This window comes from Temnothorax americanus, unplaced genomic scaffold (assembly GCF_048541705.1).
Source record: "Temnothorax americanus isolate GAGA-0224 unplaced genomic scaffold, ASM4854170v1 Scaffold11, whole genome shotgun sequence".
Classification (NCBI taxonomy): domain Eukaryota; kingdom Metazoa; phylum Arthropoda; class Insecta; order Hymenoptera; family Formicidae; genus Temnothorax; species Temnothorax americanus.
The window spans coordinates 1667906-1686660 of NW_027509242.1; the positions used below are offsets into that span (position 1 = coordinate 1667906).

The following is an 18755-nucleotide window of genomic DNA, read 5'->3' on the forward strand; positions in this document are numbered from 1 at the left end:
AGCTGTCACCATCACCTGCAAGCCCCACAATCTGGCATCTAATAATCAGAATAATAATAATACGGACATCAAAGTATTATCGGCCAACAATCAGATTGGCGAAAAAGGTAAAGGCGGACAAAACTACACGGGAGGTAAGAACAGAACGTCCAAATTGCCTGTCAGGGTAACGAGCACTATGGTGAACAACAAAAATGCTGCCTTGCACATCATTGCAACGTCTGGGAGCTCGATTGCCGCTGGCAAAATTAACTCGTCGATGAAAAAGCATGACGGTAATAATGATAGTCGGAAGTTCTCGAGCGAATCGCACAACACGACGAAAACCGGGTCGATCGTCACCGCGAAGCAATCCAGCAGTTCCACGTTCGGTAGCGTACGGCCTGTCAGTACCTTTAAAAGCAGCACCGCGCACGAGAACCCGATGAAAAATCCAAAGGATTACATCGCTCCGAAGAAATTTCCAAACGAAACGAATTCAGGCATCAAGAATTATACAATCCAATTGGATTACAAGGAGCCGATGTCTGTGAACAAGAGATGTTCGGATTACAAGAGCATCGCTGGATCGATGACCGCCAATCTACCGTTAAGATTCGCGACGCAACAGTCAATTTCGACGCCGATTTTGTACAGGGAGACCTACACGCCGTCCAGCACGTACAGTCCGCAGTCCGCTTCCTGTCAGAGGAACGACAACGGTGCGTTTGCGATTGCGCGCAAGGCACTGGAACAGCAGCAGAGCTCGATGCCGAAGATGGCACCGATCAACTTTCCACCGCTGCGCGCCCCGCAGAGCATCGTTAACGTGCGGCATCCACTACTGACGGACGCGCGTATCAAGCACGGCAACGAGACGATCGGCGGAGGCGGAATCAGCGGTGGTGGTGCCGTCGGCGTCAAGTCCAAGATTATGAGCTCGCTACAAAGCGGCGTGAAGGATCTGGCCGATCACACCGGACGTTCGCAGACCGCGTTCCACGGATACGGCACCTCGCCGATCGCCGCCGGCATACCGAGCGTGCAGAATCTGAACAGCGCGGTGACGGCCAACATCTCGCCGTACCCGAGACCGGAAGCCTTCCCGCAACCGACGGTGGCGAACGTGCTGTTTCCCGAGACCGCCGCGCAGTTCCCGCAATCGCCGCCGTTCAACACCACGCCGATCGGCCAGCTGAACCAGTATCAGACCTACGATCTGGGCAGTTACCCCACCACGCCGGTCAACGTCAACACGGTGATACCGCAGTTCTCCGCGGAGAGCTCGATTCCATATCCGCAGTATGAGAATCCGCCGCAGTTCGTGCAACCGAGTCACTACCCGACCGCCGACATGACCAACAGTCAGTATCAGTATCAGGCGGCGGCGGCGGCGGCGGCGGCGGCGGCAGCGGCGGGTGTAGGTCCGATACAGGACTCGTCCATATTCATACAGAGTCTTCAGAGCACGATCGCGGTGACCGATCAGTACGCCACGCCGAATTACGCTAGGACTGTCAGGACGGAGCTGGTAACACGTTTGAGAAGACCACCGCGATTCAACAAGTAAAACCGTCAGATCTTTACTTTAGATTCTTTTTAAATACACCGAAACTTAGGAACAAATGGTCGTCACTTCCTCATATTATGATTCGTGGATGCTGGATAAAATATTTGTAAGATAGAGCTCGTCTCCATTTATCGATTCTCTAACGTTAGAAATTATTTGTTGATCCGGGAGACGAGTTAGACGCGTCGAATCGCCGATTATTTATCGTTGTCTCGAGCGTTTCGCAGATATTTCGCGTGTACGCGAAGTTTGTCAGGTTACCTTACTCGCGTCTTAATCGCAGAGGATATGGTAAAACTTATTTCAATTTATGATCCAGTTTGAAATAAATTTTAGCCAATCTGAGTCAGGGACACGGTCGTCCGAGCGGGGGAGACGTTACTTTGGCAAATTTACGCAGACACGATACGCGGCCGACGTTTTCGTCGGCACGTTACATCTAAAAGGATGCATTTTGCCGTAAGCGAGGGTAGGCAGGATGGATTTTGACTTGTTTCCGCCATACGAGTGACACGGCAGAGCATAGTGAGTTGAGCTCAACCTGTAATTTTACAATGTATTCTATAGCGTGAATCTTCAGGATGAGGCGATATTTACAAAAGACACGCTATTTACGAAGCTGTACCTAAATCACGACTGCTGTGCGCGATCAAAACGGTGGCGTTTTGATTGAATTAGTTTTTTTTTTTTTTAGTCACGCGCACGAATCGCGCGATGGAAGGCAGGAGTATCCGAGCGCGCGGAATAACGGAACGGCGCTTCGACAGAGAGGATAAAAAGAAGGAGAATAGAGAGAGAGAGGAATTGTCGCTTCACCAGGTACAAGAGAGATAGAATTCTTCTCTCTCTCTTTCTCTCTCTCTTTTCGATTATCGTATAAGTTCTAGTTTTAATGAATGATATTCTACAAGCTATACTTTGCATAGAATTAGTGGAAGTTTTCCAATACTTACATAATACTTAGCTTACCGCTATGTTTTTAATGTGCTTCACTATTTGTATATGGGGGTGGTGGTGTAATGATGTCTGAGATGAGTGCGCGTAAGAGAGAGAGATTACATGGGGTCGGAAGGGAGAGTTGATTAGAAAATATCAACGTAAAACGAGGCAGAGTCGTCTAGCGATTTTTATTATCACGTGTAAAATGACTCGTATCGTTCCGAAAATTTTTGCTCCCATTTACCGCGAAACATTACATCTCCACTAAGCGTATGCACAGTGCAAAAAGTGAGAAGACAAAAAAAGACAAAAAAAGAAGTAGCTTTGCGCGACGATCCGAGTGTAGCTAATAAACGCGTGATCGCGGATATAAGGAAATATAATCTTTCAGTGGTGTATGTTTTTTCCTTTAGTATAGGTAGCTCATAAACTCATAAGCATCACATATTAAATACGCGTGTAAGGATTAATCGTTAAGGATTCCTCATTAAAAGTGCGCATGTCGAGTCTAAGGGTATAGGTCGAGCGTGTAACGAACTTTCGGATTTGCCTACGTATACCAATTGACGTGTCACCGGATGAGACTTTTTATACTAAATGAAAAAGAGTAACATCGCGAAATATATACGATAGACGAACACACGCGAAGCGCGTCAGGACGGTGGGACGGCACGATCGGGAGAGAGCCAAAGAGAACTTCCGGTCCAGTCGTCAGCCGTTACATCTCACGGATCGTGACATATCCCTTTGGCCCGTCGAATAAATTTAGAAACGCGGGGATCCCTCTACCTGAAGCCGTGTACTTCAACGCGTTTCTAAACTCGTTTGAATTTAAACTTCTAAATTTATTTTGAAATATATTTTTTAGTCCTAATTCATCGCTTCCATTTCCCGAAAGCGGAGGAATAAGGAACTCGCTGATCGGGATTAGTCCAATCGCCTGTAGATCAATTCTTTGAAGAATGATTTACGGCAAATAGATTTGGTGTAGCACCAACGAACGGCATAATCCTTAGTTTTCTTACGATCGGCGATTTACTTTCGGTGTCTTATTTCTTTAAAAATTATACATATATCTGCGTGTGCATACGCCATTTTGAGTTGCGATGGTTCAGAAATTTCACGGTAAATCACTGTTGTAATCTGTAGTATATTTTTTTGTACATAATGCTGCGTAAAAGTGGCACAGTAAGATAGCGAGCGAGAGAGAGAGGATGAATGAATGAGAAAGCGAGAGGTTTGTTAACATTTATAAGCGTTAGGACCGATAGCAACGTCAATTAATACCGATTGCGATTGTACATATTTTCTTTTTCTATAGGAAAAACGCATGGAGAGAACTTCTAATTTTATCGAATATCAATATGCCGAAATCGTGAAATTGAATGTAAAGTATCGTTTAGAGTATCTCTCGGGATCTCCTTGGATCGTTCAGGATTAATCGGTACTAATTGACGTTACCACCACAATCGAGCTTTAGCTTCTCGGTGGGAAGACAGGCGAAATTGCAGAAGCGAAATCGTGTATGCACACTCTCCTTCGAAGAAGAGCGATATCGCGATTTTCATTAGCGGCGGCGCGTTTCTATAATGTTTTGACGCGCGGGTATGTGTGTATGCGTCAACAGTGTACAAAAAGGTAAGGATGGTATGATTTGCACGGTCAAGGGATCATGGAAACGCGTGAATCGAGCGACGAGGATGCAAGGGTGAAAAAAAAGAAGCAAATGAAGAAAAAGATCTACCGGTCCGAGCGAGCCGACGCGACAGGAGGAATTGCCCGCGTGATTGAGTGATTGCGAAGGAGTGCGTGTTTCACATATATCTTTGGAAAATAGGCATTACTTACATGCAAAGTATAGAATGTGTATGTGCGTATAGACATACATTCGCTAGAGGCGGGGGACGATGAACATTGCGGTTCCTCGTCCCCTTTACTTTCCGTACGAGAGAGATTGATCCGTGCCATCGGCTGCTGATCCCGGTCCCTCGGGACCGGAACCGGAGCCGGCGTCCCGGCGAGGAACGGCGACGTGTCGTCGTCGTCGTCGTCGTCGTTTCGGTTCCGAGGTGTTACCGATTTATCTCGAGATTTTCGCGAGTCGAAGCCAATTCGAGAAACCGAACGACGCGACTTAATTGTCTCCGACGTTGAAGCCTTCAGTTGATGTCTGTGCTTTTTTTTTTTTTTTTTTAATGAAGTTTCTCTTCCGATATAATTTTCCGCGGTAATAACTCGCGATCGTTTGTTCGAATTTCTCCAACGATTACCTCCCTCGATGAGAGGTACCGAGGCAGATTCCTTTCCGAAATGTACAAGCGAATTTCCGGCGCGGGTATTAAAAGCTGTGCGTTGAGATACATGCGTTTTTATAAAGGTATAATCGGTTCTCTCTAAAACGATTTAGAGAAAATCCATGTTTCACAAAACTGATAAGTTTTGCACGAAATTAATCTTGACGCGCACATTCCACTTTTATGCAGCGTAAATCGGTGCGCTTAATTGTAAAGAGAAACGGGTGCGAGAAACGTTGACAATATTTCACTTGGTCGGAATTCGCAAGTGAGTGAGTGAGAACGACCGGAGCGGATCGTCTCCACGGAGCTTTCCCTCGAACGATCTCGCGAAATCGAAACCGAAATTTTTTAACGTCTCGAATACAATCAGCATGCTGTTAAAAAATTAATTGTATCATTTCAGCGGTCCTGTTATGTCCTCCGTTTAACAAATTGCTGGGTGACGCTCGCGATAATCTAATTATCGTGAAACTTGGCGCCTTTAACGAGCGAGGATACGAGAGGAGAGAAAAGCGAACAAGTAAAAGGCCTAATCGTGGATCGAACTGAGGACTCATCATCTTCTGTTCGATTTTTTTTCTCTCATTCCCAGTTGGTCCAGAAAGATCGTCTCGTTATCTTGAGAGTGATCTGAGAACTCCGCTTCATCAGTTTTGCACATTGATGATAATTGTTCTTTTATTTTAATTTATTTAATGCATCCACCATATCTCTCTCTCTCTCTTTTTTTATAAAAATGTTAAAAATTAGATATAAGAGAGTCTCAAAGAATTGATTTTTAATTTATTTAATAAAATAAAATGAAATAAGAGGAAAAAATTATCTAAGAAAAGAAATGGAGACGGACAAAGCGAGTCTTCTGGATCATTTTAGGAATAGAAAGACGGTCTCCGTGGATTAATACGCATTTCGTGAATCGCAAACGAATTTACCTATATAGTATGATCAGTCAAAGATGCGGAGTTATATGTAAAAATATTTCACCCGCGTGTTGCATTTATACGAAACGTGTTACGTTCTCGTCACGAAACACCTTCGTGACTTGTCTTCAAGATCGTTTTCATCTTCCATCGTTCTACGTTCTTTCACCTCTTTCTTCACACATAACTTTAAATTATTGCGCGAATTTTGGCTCGAGTTTCCACGATGGGATCTCTGTCGCTTTTCTTCCCTCGTATCCTCCGCCGTTGTGCAAGGGACAAGTTAGATGGAGAAAGAAATTGGGAATGAAATGGACGAATGTGGACGTCTACCCTCCCATGCGGGGAAGGATCGTAGATCATTTAGGGACGAGAGAAGGAATCGATGAGTCTCTTCGACTCGATCCTCGACAGACTTTCTTCCGCTTCTCTTTTCTCGTTCGTATCTGCCACGATACGAAGGGCCTTCTGAACCGCTTTGCGTTCATCCGTATTTGGCCCTAAACCGAGTCCTGTGTGTCTCTAAGAGTGGGATAAAAATTGTTTAAATATAAATTGCGATTGATTTTCGATTCTCGCTTTTACATTCGAGGTCTAACTTCGCTCATCAACTTTTCTGGTCAAGGCTTACAAACTCGATAAAAATGTATTCTGTTATTAATGTTATTACTTGAAATGTAAAAGAATGTTATATATTTTTATATTTAACGAGTAACGTTTCCGATTTGTTCGATAAAGATTCACATTGGATTATTATATTTGAGGCAGCATATAAAAGGATGTTATATATTTTTGTACTCGATAAGCAACTCTAGTTTTCGTTTATGTTTTTAGCCGCGAGTCATTTGTGCGTTAGTCGCTCGTGGATTGTTTTTCGCTACAACGGATGTACTCGATTGCGGTTCACTAGGTTCACGCATCAATTCTCAAGTGCTACTACGATTTGTCGTCGTACGCAAGAATTGGACGAGACTTTCAATGATAGTAGCATTTAAGGATTACAGAAATGGTTGCGCGCGATCGGCCCGGTCTCGCGAGAGAAAAGAAAGAAAACAATAGAAACAAGGCGTAGCGAAGTTTTTGCTTCTTTGCGAGACTGGACGATCTCGCGCAATAATTTAAGGCTTTATATATAAAAAAGAAAAAAAATCGGGTGAAAGAAAGTAGAACATGTGTAGATAGAAAATGAAAACGATCTTCAACGTAAATAAATGCGTCTCGGACGTGCAGCGCGAGTTAGTTTGCTTTCGGATAGATCTCAAAACTATCCAACTTGTACAAACGAGCAATCTACTCTCTCCGAGGATTCTACACATCGGATTTATATTAATATAAAAAAAAGGAAGACGCCAGAAGGGAGGGATAAGCGACGAATCCTGCGCGGCGTGATGAGTCGCGTGATGAATCCGCCAAATCTTTATATATATTTATAAGCCGTTCGATTTCTTTATACGGACTGATCATAATATATTAATAGCATATTCGTTGGTGACCTTTCGCTGCGCGCGTACGTGGATGACTCGCAACGAATCGCGCGAATTAAAATTAATCCCCCTAACGGGTAGAGACGAGGAGTCACCGTGCAAATAATGAAAAAAGATTATATTTGTTAAAATTTGAACGCTGTCATTGTAAAAAATGAAATTAACGCGATAAGCATAATTAGAAAGCAGAAAATTACATTAGCAGTTGCTTAATAGACTTTGTAAATGATATCATTTATTTAATTATCAATCGTAATAACTCGAATCTTTTTTTTTTCTTCTTTTTTTAAATAGAGAATCGCATCCTTCTCTATTTCAAACATCACAGATTTACAAGGCATGTATTAGAAATTGATCGAGTCATGAGAAGCAAATTTTTATATATACAGTTTATTTTTTTTCTTTTTCTTTTCCACAATCGAGTTTTTTGCTTTCGTTATTTCGCCAAGTAAAATTATCCTTTTTGCGAGAGCGAGCGGAGTTATTATGACGAACGTCATAATAAGGCTATGCAATTAGCACACATAACACGGACATGGCATACAGATAACGACTTGAAACCACGTAACGGAGCCCTATCTGTGTATAACGCGTAGGGTATCGATATCTTATAATCAGGCAAAAGGTTGTTCTATGTATGATTGTGCGTGTAACATTGTTAATAAACATACGATGCTTATGAAGGCCCCCTTTTTTCCATTCATTTTATTTCACTCTACCGCAACATGCTCTGCAACGATGCTTGATCAAGATGTTTCCTTAAAAAAGAAAAATTTGATATTTACATATATATATATATATATATATATATATATATATATATATATATATATATATATATGCACAGATAACTCCGATTTACAATTCTAGTCTTTCTCTTCGCCACAACAGACAGTTATGGAACCGGTGCTCCATACATCTTTCAAGATAATTTTAAAATGTGTATGTATATACATATACGGTTTGCAGCTTAAAATATTGCAAAGTATCTTATAAGAAAATACAAAAACGACGTCTCTTGTACACAAGTAGCAGCGCCTTATTTGCCGATACAAAAATTTTTGAATATAATGTCTAGTATTTCATTAGTGCTGACGTGTCCCGTTATCCTTCCGAGTTCTCGCATCGCTTTGTGAATTTCCTCCGCCGCTATGGCCACGTCGTGTTGCTCGTTGGCGCACAATTCGAAGTAATTCCGCAGATGCCTCGAGCACTGCGCCAGGTGATTTCTGTGCCTCGCTTGACTGATGGTCGGGCTCTCCGCGGATGGATTGCCGCATCTAAACAAAATGTCATCATAAAGTAATTGCGATTGCAAATGTCAACGATTGCCGTTTATCGTAACGTACATATTACTGAAGCGTTCCGTCAGCGATCGCAGCAAGTTCTGAAAGCCGTCCTCCGTTCTGCAAGATATCAGAACCGCTTCAGCGCCGTGGAGGCGCCGTTCCTCCTCCTCCTTCAGCAAATCTTTTTTATTCGCTATCACGACAAAACGTTCTCCCCCGAGTTTCGCCAATAGCTCCTGCATCCCCAGCGACGACAGGTATTCGCGTATGTAGTCTTTATACGTCATACCGCTAGTCGCGCACTTGAACGCGTCCACCACGACGATCACGAAATCGGCGTGCTCCGCGTGGCTCCTCGCCCGACGGACACCCTCGACTTCGACGATGTCCCCGGTGTCCTCCGTGATACCGGCGGTGTCCGCTATCAGCACGGGATAACCCGAGATGTTCGCGGTCAGCTCGATGACGTCCCTCGTGGTGCCGGCGATGGGGGTGACGATGGCGGCATTTCGCTGCACCAGGCGATTCAGCAGGCTGCTCTTGCCCACGTTGGGCTCGCCGACAATCACGGTCCTCACGCCGTTGCGCAGGATTTCGCCCCGCCTGCCGTCGGCCAAGTGCCCCTCCAGATCCCGCATCAGCTGTCTGAGAGCGCGATGCGCGTTCCGCATCACGTCGCTCTCGATGTTGTCCTCCTCGCCGAAGTCGATGTACGCCTCGATACTCGCCACGGACTCCGAGAGCACCTTCCGCCAGCTATCGTACAGCTTGCGCAGGATACCGTCGGCCTGCAACAACGCCTGCTTCCTCTGACACTCGGTCTCGGCCTCTATCAGATCGGCCAGGCCTTCCACCTCCGTCAGGTCCAACTTGTTGTTGTAGAAGGCGCGTCTGGTGAACTCGCCCGGCTCCGCCGGATGCACCTGTAGCCTCGAGAGGGCTTGCATCAGCCGCGTCAGGATCGCCGAACCGCCGTGCACGTGAAACTCCACGGAGTCCTCGCCGGTGAACGAGCGCGGACCTGGAAACGGGTTGTTCTAATCAGACATAAAATCTCGAGACGTCCCTGATAGACGGTTTCTTTTTCATCGGTCGGTCACCGGTCGGTGCCTGGCTCTAGGAATCGTCCTCGGAAAAAGATTTATGTATAACTTTCTAGGCAAATGTTGTTTTCAATGTATAAAAGTACTTATTATTTTAAATTTAGTTTAATTATAGTATCTGAAGTTTAATTTTGAACGCGCACCGGGAAACCACAAGCAGAGCCCATTGTCGATGACCTCTCCCGTTTCCGGATCGCGTATCTTTCGCAGGAAGGCTCTCCTCGGTTCCAGCTTGGATATGCTCGTCATCTTCTTCAGCGCCACCAGAGACCGGCTTCCTGATATTCTCACCACCGCCACGCCGCACTTCCCATGACCTTAAAATGAAATTATAATAAAACGTTATTGTTCTTATCTATGACGTTTCTCATGGATTCACATTAATTATGCATCAATTATGTGATTGTGTGCTATTCTAGCTTCAGTGTTTCAAGACCGGCGCGTGACTCATTGCCAAGCGAAAAATGTACATAAATTCACGCGAGTATTTAATTAAATATTATTAGACTGATTTTAGACACAATTAAAGATTCAGTTTCTATTTACTTGATATATTAATTAATATATTTAGGCGCCAAGAAAAATAGACTGCAAAAACACAATTTTGCACACCGACGACGAATTGGTGGGTCGCCCCCAGGCTTATAGCGTGGCACCGTTTTGCGAGGCGTGCAAAAATCGAAGAAAAAAAGAAGAAGAAAGACTAATTAAGCGTCAATCGAACGCGCGTCGATTTGAAATGCAGATAATTCCATTACAATTGCAAATCGTTCCGCCGTTCGTTCGTTCGTTCACGAACGAACAAAAGAAATCAACAATCGTCTCTTTATTTTTTTAAATCTTTTTAAAAATTAAATTAAAATCTCTGATTTTTTACCTTTTTCTAGAATTAGAAAAGGTTTTTAATAATTGGAAAAAAGGATGAAAAGAGAGTAAAAACTCTGAGATTAAAGTTAATCTACATTGGTAGAAAATGAACGCGAGGGCAAACATGAAACCGCGATGCGATGAGAAGCGCGAAGCGGAGGGAGGGGAGGAAGACACGCGGGCTCGAGCGAGCGCGGCAATTCTTAACCTGTCGGGGAACTCGTCAAGAAAATCGCGGGAGTCGTGCCGAGACCCTTTTCCCTCCCTCCTCCCCGTCGCCGGATAAAGTTCGGGTATAACCACCGGAGGACAGGGCGCAGATGGTCGTGCCCCTGCGGTCGCTCGCGGGACAGCTGACGGCGACGCGATAGCGCGATATCCCGCGTAACGCGACAACCCGCGCGTTTCGGAATGATCCGCGAACGAGGAGACACTCGCGAAGGAGCGTCACAGGTGCCCGAGACAAGAACGGCCGCATAGCCAGGTGTAGTATATCGTCGATCGTCGACGAGACGACGAGGAAACGGTGACGACCACGCGGTGAGACCAGACGAGACTGCCGGAAACGACCGACTGTCGCGGGGCAGACGCAGGGATCAGCTGGTTCAGCATTGCCGGAGGCCGGAGGGTCGACGTCACGGTTGGAGGTAGCTAGAAACAAGTATAACATTTTGGTTTTGAGTCTGCGAAATTCCTGTCGCCGGCACGATCGTCGTTTCGCGTCGCGGCGCAGCGACCGATTCAAAAGTACAGATTTACAGGTAATTCGTTATTTCTGAAATATATGTGCATTCCGATCGATATGATCGATTAACGAGACCTCGTTCCAGGTGAGCTAGAGATGGCTGATCTGGAGGCGAAGCTGACGGCGAGCAAGGTGGTGCTGGACAGATGCGGCAAATGGGTGGAATCGCAGAAGGATTGTTCCTATTCCGAGGAGGAGACCCTCAAGCGTAAGCTGGACGAGTTCGATTACGATGACTGGTGCAACACCGACTCGGAATTCGACTCCGTCTCCGAGTGCGGCGGGAAGAAGCGTAAGGTGGGAACGCAGCTGAAGGACGAGGTGCTGAATCTGGCCTGCGAGTGGAAGGAGTGCGCGTTTCGCAGCGGTTACATGGATCAATTTTTGAGGCATGTCTCGAACCACATTCCGAGCATCCAGATAAGCGTGAAGGACGACAACGAGGTCTACGTGTGTCAGTGGAAGGACTGTCCGTACGACACCAATGTATCCGACGAGATAGTACGGCATATTAATTATCACGCCTATCACACCAAGCTGAAGTGCATTGGATCCAATGTTCGTGGAAGGACCAAGTTACCTGTAAGTAACGATACCGATCGTCAAACCCGAATAGGTATCGGAGATTAAAGATCATCGTGTTGTTTCGTGTTACAGAAATGCCACAGGGATCCAGAATGGAAGAACATCATAGATTCCCCACCGCCACATCTGTGCAGGTGGGAAGAGTGCTTGAAGCTGTTCACGAATTACCAATTGTACCTGTATCACGTTATGGTGCACACGATGGATTGCCCGCGCGGCAACAGAGTCAAAGACGGGGTCGAGTGCAAGTGGACCGGATGCAGCGGCAAATATCCCAGCTTGTACAAGCTCCGAGATCACGTGAGATGCCATACCAAAGAGAAAATAGTCGCCTGCCCGGACTGCGGGGTCACGTTCGCCTCTAAAGCGAAATTTCACACGCATTGCCAGCGACAGATCCCCTTGGAATGTAATAAATTCATCGTGTATATTCGAGATTTTCCGTATCCTTTATTTTTCGCGGTTCTTCTTAAACTCTCTAAAACGTGTCACGGATTTACAGTGCAAGGATTCCGTTGTTCGCATTGCAACAAGATTTATCCGACCGAAGGGATCTTGCGCGATCATATGAGATTCCACGTGTTCAATTACAAGTGTAACCTGTGCGACATGAGCTGCGAATCACCGGCGGCCTTGGCGAAACACGTCCGGTACCGTCACATATCGAGCAGAACGTTTCCGTGCCAGCTGTGCTCGCACGCTGCCAAGTCGCAGCAGGATCTCGATTCTCACATGACTGTCCATACCAACGGACCGAATTTCTCCTGCCACTTTGAGGGATGCCTTTACACGTGCAAGGGAGCTTACACCTTGGACAGGTAATCACAAAAGATCTTCATTAATGATGTATTCTTTATTTGACAATTGTTCAATATAAATTGTTGAATATTACAGGCATTTAGAACGAGTACACAGTGTAATGATGCGATGGTACTGTTGCCACGAATGCCCAATTAAATACCGAAAGAGCTATAGCCTGACGAAACATCTTATAGAAGCCCATCAGCTGCAATTGCCCAGCGGACATAAACGTTTCCATTACACGCAGAACGAAGACGGGTGTTACAGGGTTCAGATGGTTCGATATGAGGCTGTGGACGAAGAGAACGTGTCGCCCATCGAAGAGGTGATTTTACCGGACGTAAATTACAAATTAGAGCTAAAGCCAACTACCTCGTTAACGGAAGTAAAGGTGAGTGAAATCCACGGTAACTCAAGTTAACGTTATTTAAGACTTTTATTCTATCGAAGATCGTATTTATATAACGTTTGTTTCAGATTGTTGAGGCTGATGCGGAAGAAGAGGCGGAAGCCGTACAGGAGTCGCAAGAGGAAACGGCTGAGAGCGGCGCTGACGAGTCCGTACCTATACCTAACGTTTTGATATCTATCGATGAAATAGACGAGAAGGGAAATATTATAAAACAGGTCGTCGTACAGGAAACGAAAGAGTTACCGCCGTCGGCGGAACCGCTGCTAATTTTAACATAACTTAATATATATATTTTTTTTAGAGACTTGATGTGTTTGCACGTATTTTTGTATCATTATATACCGCGATTTTGCATTACATGAACCGTACCTTACGTTCATCGCTCCGATTTCCGATTGACTTTGTACAAAACGTGCGACGAAGATTTATTTTACCTTGCATCTTGGCAAAGTTTATTTTGGAAAAATTTACTGTTCGCCTATTTTGACGTTTTTAATTATTACGTTTTCAGAAATAATTTACAGAGCAAGAACTGTACAATGAAATATGTCGTGTAACAAATTGAATGTTTATTTTTGCAGAACGTTTTATGTCAGAATATTATATTGCTTTCAATGTATCCAAAGAAAACGTTTGAAATATAAAATTAAGGTGTCCACAATCGTCTGCCTAATAATATTACGAAATGAAATCGTGTCGCCGCCGTGATGTGTGATACTTTTATAAAAATAATAAATTACCTGGTGCTCTCGTAACGTTACATTTAGGAAAAGTTCTATGTAAAAAAAGTGTAATTATCTTCTTTTGAATCCGTATTTCTTCCTCTCGTAGAAAAGATCCGTCTTGGAGCTTCCCAAGTTGACTATCTTGGGACAGCCGTCTCTCTGAAAGGTACCGTTTTATTATATTCGATTTGCGGTGGAAATTTATGAGCGTACACGCGAACAATCGGCGGTATTCTTACGTCTTTTTCCTGTATCGTGCACTCTTTACAGTAGTACGCGTCCGACACTCCGGGACCGCCGCATATCACGCAACGTCCCTGATAGGAACCGTAATTGCACTCGTCGCATATCCTAACCAGGGTGCACGGCCTCACGTAGGAGTCACAGATGACGCACTTGCCGTCGCATTTCTCGCACAGCCGACCGATAGCTGAAAGAAGAGTGTGCTTGACAGCCAAGTGTCTTTTGACAGACTGATTTCCATTTCTATCAATGTAGATTAATTTCAATCTCGGTTTGACTTACTTTCGATCTTTTTCTAATCTCAGAGCTAGGAAAGGATAAAAGTTAAGTTAAATTTGGATTAAAGTTGATCTACATTGGTAGAAGTAAACACGAGGCCGGACTTAACCTCAACTCACCGACTCCCGGCTGCTTGCGACAGAAGATCAAGTCCGGATGATGCTTGGCCATGCCTGCCGAACGTCGTTACTCGCTCTTGAAATGACCGAAGACTTGGAAGACGATTACATCGACGTCTGAACGATCGTCTAACGATTTCGACTCCGTTACGCAGACGGCAGAGAGAAGCCTATGGGGGGTGCACAGTTGCACAGTGCACACTGCACATTACCCACGGGATTCATGGATATTAGCTATATAGTTCAATGTGCAGAGGCGCTGTCTTCTTACATCATGGCCTACCCTACCCCAGTCTCTGTGGACGCAGTGGACGTTTTCCGTTGTTTGAGGTTGTGTTGTCCGAGAGAGTTCTGTCCACGCCGAAATTGAGACTTTTTCGTCAGAAATGGCTGAGGCGATGCGTCAAACCGTAGCTGGGATGCTCAAAGGCATCGAGAGGTACCGCGTCCGTCACTTTTCACTCGTTTATTGTCGTACGAATGAATTTTCCGACGACACATGTGACGTGCTTCTCGCAGATGTGTTGCCGCATGCGACTTGAACGCGAGCTTCATTATATTTCCTTAAAATTTTAGAGTAATTTTATTAAGAGAATTATTTATTTTTTTTCCCGTACCACAGTGAAATGTGTTTTCAGATACAATCCGGACAATCTCACGACTTTAGAGAAGTACGTGGAGATACAATCGAGAGAGAACGCCTATGATCTGGAGGCGAATCTGGCTGTGTTGAAGCTCTACCAATTAAACCCGCACCGATTCAACATGGATATCGCGTGTCAGATACTGCTCAAGGCATTGACCAATCTACCCCACACCGATTTCGTGCTGTGCAAGTGTTTGCTCAGCGAGAAACTTGTGAGTCTCGTCGGAGGGGACGCGCAGGATAATTTTCTTCTTCATAAAAGTACATCCACGTACAATTGCATTGATCTTTAGATGTCGGAGAGCCCCATTAGTCAAATTATGTACCTGGGAGATATCTTGGAACGATGCGACTTTCAGCATTTTTGGGACAGGGTGCTGTCCATGTCAGAGCTCTGCGAGAGGATTGTAGGTTTTCAGGATTCGATAAGAAAGTTCGTGTGTCACGTGGTAGGAATCACGTTTCAAACGATAGATAGGACACTCCTGGCGCAGTTGCTTGGCGGTGTGGATGGTATGATGTAAAAAAATTTCTTATTCTTGATTGTGCGACTGGAAAATTTATTGAGCTTCTTCCTTTACAGACGCAACGTTGAAACACTGGGTTAAGAAGTACGGTTGGAAAGAGGAAAATAAATCGATCATCTTCGTTGCGAATCAAGACGAGAACATCAAAACCAAGAATATCACTGAAAAGATTGATTTTGAGAACGTGGCAGGTTTGATGGCCGCTTGTCTGTAGAGATGTTAGCGATTACTTTTAATAAAATTTACTACGAAATTATCACTATTATCATAGTCAATTAATTTATTCTGAGAAATTTTTCAACAAATTTTTTAACAAATTAATTGATCGTGAAGGATTTTTCCCCTACGTGTACAACCTTTTAGCGTTTGTTTTTATTAAAAAATGTATATGTCGTAAAATAAGAATTTGTTTCGTAACAATTTACGAAAGCTATTTTACTTTACAATGAACTTTAACGTGTCTCAGATATGTTCTCCATATCATTTCATTCATTTTTTTTCATTGTCTCGTCTCTTTCTACATCGCTACGTTCTTCATCGCATTTGACGTGACTTTTGTCCGTATTATCTTCCTCAATTTCCACTAAATCTCCGCTACTAGATTCGTCTACGGTGGTCGCATTAGGCTCCGTATTCTTTGCATCATGAGCAGCGGATAAAGCGGCCTGCGTTTCTGCTGAAGTATCGTGCTTTAAAATTTCGCGCAGAGCCATTGTGGCATAACTGCTGGACTTCAAACACATTTCTATGATCAACGCTTTATTCTTTCCATCTGAAAATAATATACGTTGCGAGAATTATTTTTAAAACGAACGATTTCAAATAAACGTAAAAAGCAATTGATTTATACTTGGTTTATCTTGGGGCGATGTAGACTTCCTCATTTCGTCGATATCTGATAGAATTAGATCGTCATGTTTATTTTCGTAATGCATAATCTTCCAAGATAGATTCGTCGGAATTTCTAATATACTTCTATAGGCCCCACTCAAGCTGTATTTTCTGGAAAAGAAAAAAATAGATGGCTGATGACGGCAAAACAATTTATTGCATTGTTACGTCTGCGAGTAAACTCACTCACTTATTGTTTTGCTTAAGATCGGTAGTTAATCCATCTTTGGCTAAAAATTCGTCGAACCAAGCCTTCGCGTACGGCGGGTATGTAACTTTCCACCCGGGCTGAGGCATGACCACGTCGGCTAGAGTGTAATTTGATAGATCCTCTTCTGTGAGAATTTTCACTGCCGGAAAATTCTGCTCCGAATTCTCTTTACTCGCTTCATTTGACGTGGAATCGATATCTTCTTTTTCTTCGATAGAGATATTAGTTTTGTCTCTCGTGTCATCGCTATCGTTCAAAGGATAATCCGTAGTTTCGTCACTTATAATCTCTTTGCAGTTCTGTTTATCGTAAACTAAATCACCCACGACCACATCTGTCCCAAACTGTTTCATTCTTCTCGACACGACGTGATTCCACGCGAAGCTTTGATAGGCATGAATATACATTAATCGAATGTTTCGAGGCACTGAGTCGAGCACGCCCAGAGGATTCTTGTAGCCCGATATTTGTAGACCTTTCAGAAGTCTGGCTTCGATCGTATCGATTCTCTTGAGCTTGGCATAGGCAGCACGTGCGTCCTTGGTTTTCGCGTAGATCTGTCTAGCCTCCGCCAATTCCTTATCTTGTTCCGGCCGCGGTTTCAAGATCAATTCAATCGCTTCATCCCATTTACCTGATCGATAGAAGATAGTGTAACATACATGAATGAAACAAATGCTGCGCGATACAACGGAAAACAATAATAATCACCCTGGAGTAGACACTTCCCGATTTCGTGCGTGGGTATAGCGGATACCGAGCCAAATCTTTGTAGACCGTAATAATTAACGAAGCCATTGTCACGCAACGACGTCATCGCTCGCTCGATCTTCTCGTCCGTCTCGCGAGCGCTTCTCAGCGCGATCCTAAATCGATTGCCGCGCAGCATCCCCAATTTCAGGCTGTCTTTAGCGTATTTGAAGTTCCCTACGTACGCGCCGCGTATACTTTTACTCGCTCTCAATATGTTGCGCGGGTCCACCTTCTTCAAACTCATCCACTGGGTCGTCCACGCTCGGCGGTCCTTCGTGCCGGCGTAACAAAGATTATTCGGCTGCAGCCGCAGGTTCGCCGCCAGCTGATTAACGACGCCTATCGTATCCATGTTCACTTTGTGCAACAGAAAGTGACAGTAATCCCCGCCGCATCTGCTCCAATCTATCCTCCTATCTCTGCGCATCTTGTAAACTGATGAAAACAATCAAAAATTAGATAGAAGCCTGCTTTTTGCAAGTGAGAAATTTACAACCTACCGGTCTGATCGCTTTTATTTGACACTGGCACAATTGCGATGAACTTTTTATCGTCTCTGTCTACCGTCTGGCTGACAACGTCTGCCAGTTTCTTCGCGATCGTATGAATAGTCCTGCGCGCGACCTTATCGATGCCAGTTACGTCGATCTCCACACTCGAAGGATTTTCCTCTCCCAGAGCCCGCAGTTGCTCCCATATCGCCGGCGACACCGACGTCTTCAGATCCTCGATACTCTCGTCGTCGCAGGGATCGCGTGGAACGTCTTGACTGGTCAGCTTGGCCACTTGTCCGTCGAGGCCTATCTCGTTGACGTGAAAGTCGGTGTACCTCTCTTTGATTATCGCAAAGAAGCCGGGTTGCTGCTTGCCGATGTACTCCGTAATTCCTATGTCAGACTCCTTCAGCCTACTGCCGACATCCAGTCTGCTCCTCTTCGCGTTTTCTCGCGGCGATCGGTCGAACGCGCGTTTGAAGCCCCTCCCGCCAGGCTTGTTCTGGCAGCCACCTGCAGGGAAATAATTATCTCTCAATAAATGCGCCTTTAACGAAATATGCTCGTTATCAAAGCAAGCAAATTACCTCTCCGCCTTGGCCAGCCGGCACGGGCGGCACGGCGATTCCCGTCATTTTTGGCGGCACCTCCGTCCGCAGGAGCAGCATTGTCGGTGGGCATCGCGTTCGGCGAACGCGGTAATCGCAGGATCACTCGACGACAATCGCCCGCAGTCGGCTTTTACAAATATCAAGTAAATTATGTTCGTTGATTGTGTCAGGAGAATGGGTCAACCGCGAGACATGCGGGTTCATAACATAACCACGTGTCCGCTCTCCGCTGTCGTATCAGTGCCATCTTCTGAAACAGCCGTGA

General features: G+C 44.9%; 6 protein-coding genes across 7 annotated transcripts; 3 read left to right on the forward strand and 3 right to left on the reverse strand.

Moving 5' to 3' along the window:
- The first annotated feature begins 128 nt into the window (after nt 1-128).
- On the forward strand, nt 129-7872 carry LOC143907404 (uncharacterized). Its single transcript, XM_077424189.1, has one exon. It carries the CDS (start codon nt 179-181, stop codon nt 1547-1549), a length of 1371 nt encoding a protein of 456 aa, XP_077280315.1. The 5' UTR covers nt 129-178; the 3' UTR covers nt 1550-7872.
- Nucleotides 7666-11118, reverse strand: LOC143907361 (5-taurinomethyluridine-[tRNA] synthase subunit GTPB3, mitochondrial). Its single transcript, XM_077424093.1, has 4 exons — nt 10752-11118; nt 9725-9898; nt 8539-9499; nt 7666-8469 (listed from the first exon to the last, which is right to left on the reverse strand). Exons 1-4 carry the CDS (start codon nt 11116-11118, stop codon nt 8229-8231), a joined length of 1743 nt encoding a protein of 580 aa, XP_077280219.1. The 3' UTR covers nt 7666-8228.
- Nucleotides 11070-13653, forward strand: Hinfp (Histone H4 transcription factor). Of its 2 annotated transcripts, XM_077424084.1 has the most exons (6): nt 11070-11209; nt 11279-11775; nt 11851-12187; nt 12281-12596; nt 12673-12970; nt 13057-13653. In XM_077424084.1, the coding sequence occupies exons 2-6, from the start codon at nt 11290-11292 to the stop codon at nt 13267-13269; spliced, it is 1650 nt and encodes a 549-aa protein (XP_077280210.1). In that variant the 5' UTR covers nt 11070-11209; nt 11279-11289; the 3' UTR covers nt 13270-13653. The 2 variants fall into 2 exon arrangements, with proteins under 2 accessions (XP_077280210.1, XP_077280203.1); XM_077424077.1 differs by having other exon boundaries at nt 11851-12596.
- On the reverse strand, nt 12992-14552 carry Phf5a (PHD finger protein 5a). Its single transcript, XM_077424420.1, has 3 exons — nt 14358-14552; nt 13956-14146; nt 12992-13875 (listed from the first exon to the last, which is right to left on the reverse strand). Exons 1-3 carry the CDS (start codon nt 14407-14409, stop codon nt 13786-13788), a joined length of 333 nt encoding a protein of 110 aa, XP_077280546.1. The 5' UTR covers nt 14410-14552; the 3' UTR covers nt 12992-13785.
- A 79-nt stretch (nt 14553-14631) lies between these two features.
- Nucleotides 14632-15786, forward strand: Eif3k (eukaryotic translation initiation factor 3 subunit K). Its single transcript, XM_077424399.1, has 4 exons — nt 14632-14796; nt 14996-15215; nt 15297-15516; nt 15587-15786. Exons 1-4 carry the CDS (start codon nt 14744-14746, stop codon nt 15742-15744), a joined length of 651 nt encoding a protein of 216 aa, XP_077280525.1. The 5' UTR covers nt 14632-14743; the 3' UTR covers nt 15745-15786.
- A 141-nt stretch (nt 15787-15927) lies between these two features.
- On the reverse strand, nt 15928-18714 carry Pus7 (pseudouridine synthase 7). The gene is made up of 6 exons (XM_077424049.1): nt 18467-18714; nt 17886-18392; nt 17344-17820; nt 16612-17266; nt 16381-16532; nt 15928-16302 (listed from the first exon to the last, which is right to left on the reverse strand). Exons 1-6 carry the CDS (start codon nt 18558-18560, stop codon nt 16016-16018), a joined length of 2172 nt encoding a protein of 723 aa, XP_077280175.1. The 5' UTR covers nt 18561-18714; the 3' UTR covers nt 15928-16015.
- Between the last annotated feature and the right edge of the window lie 41 nt (nt 18715-18755).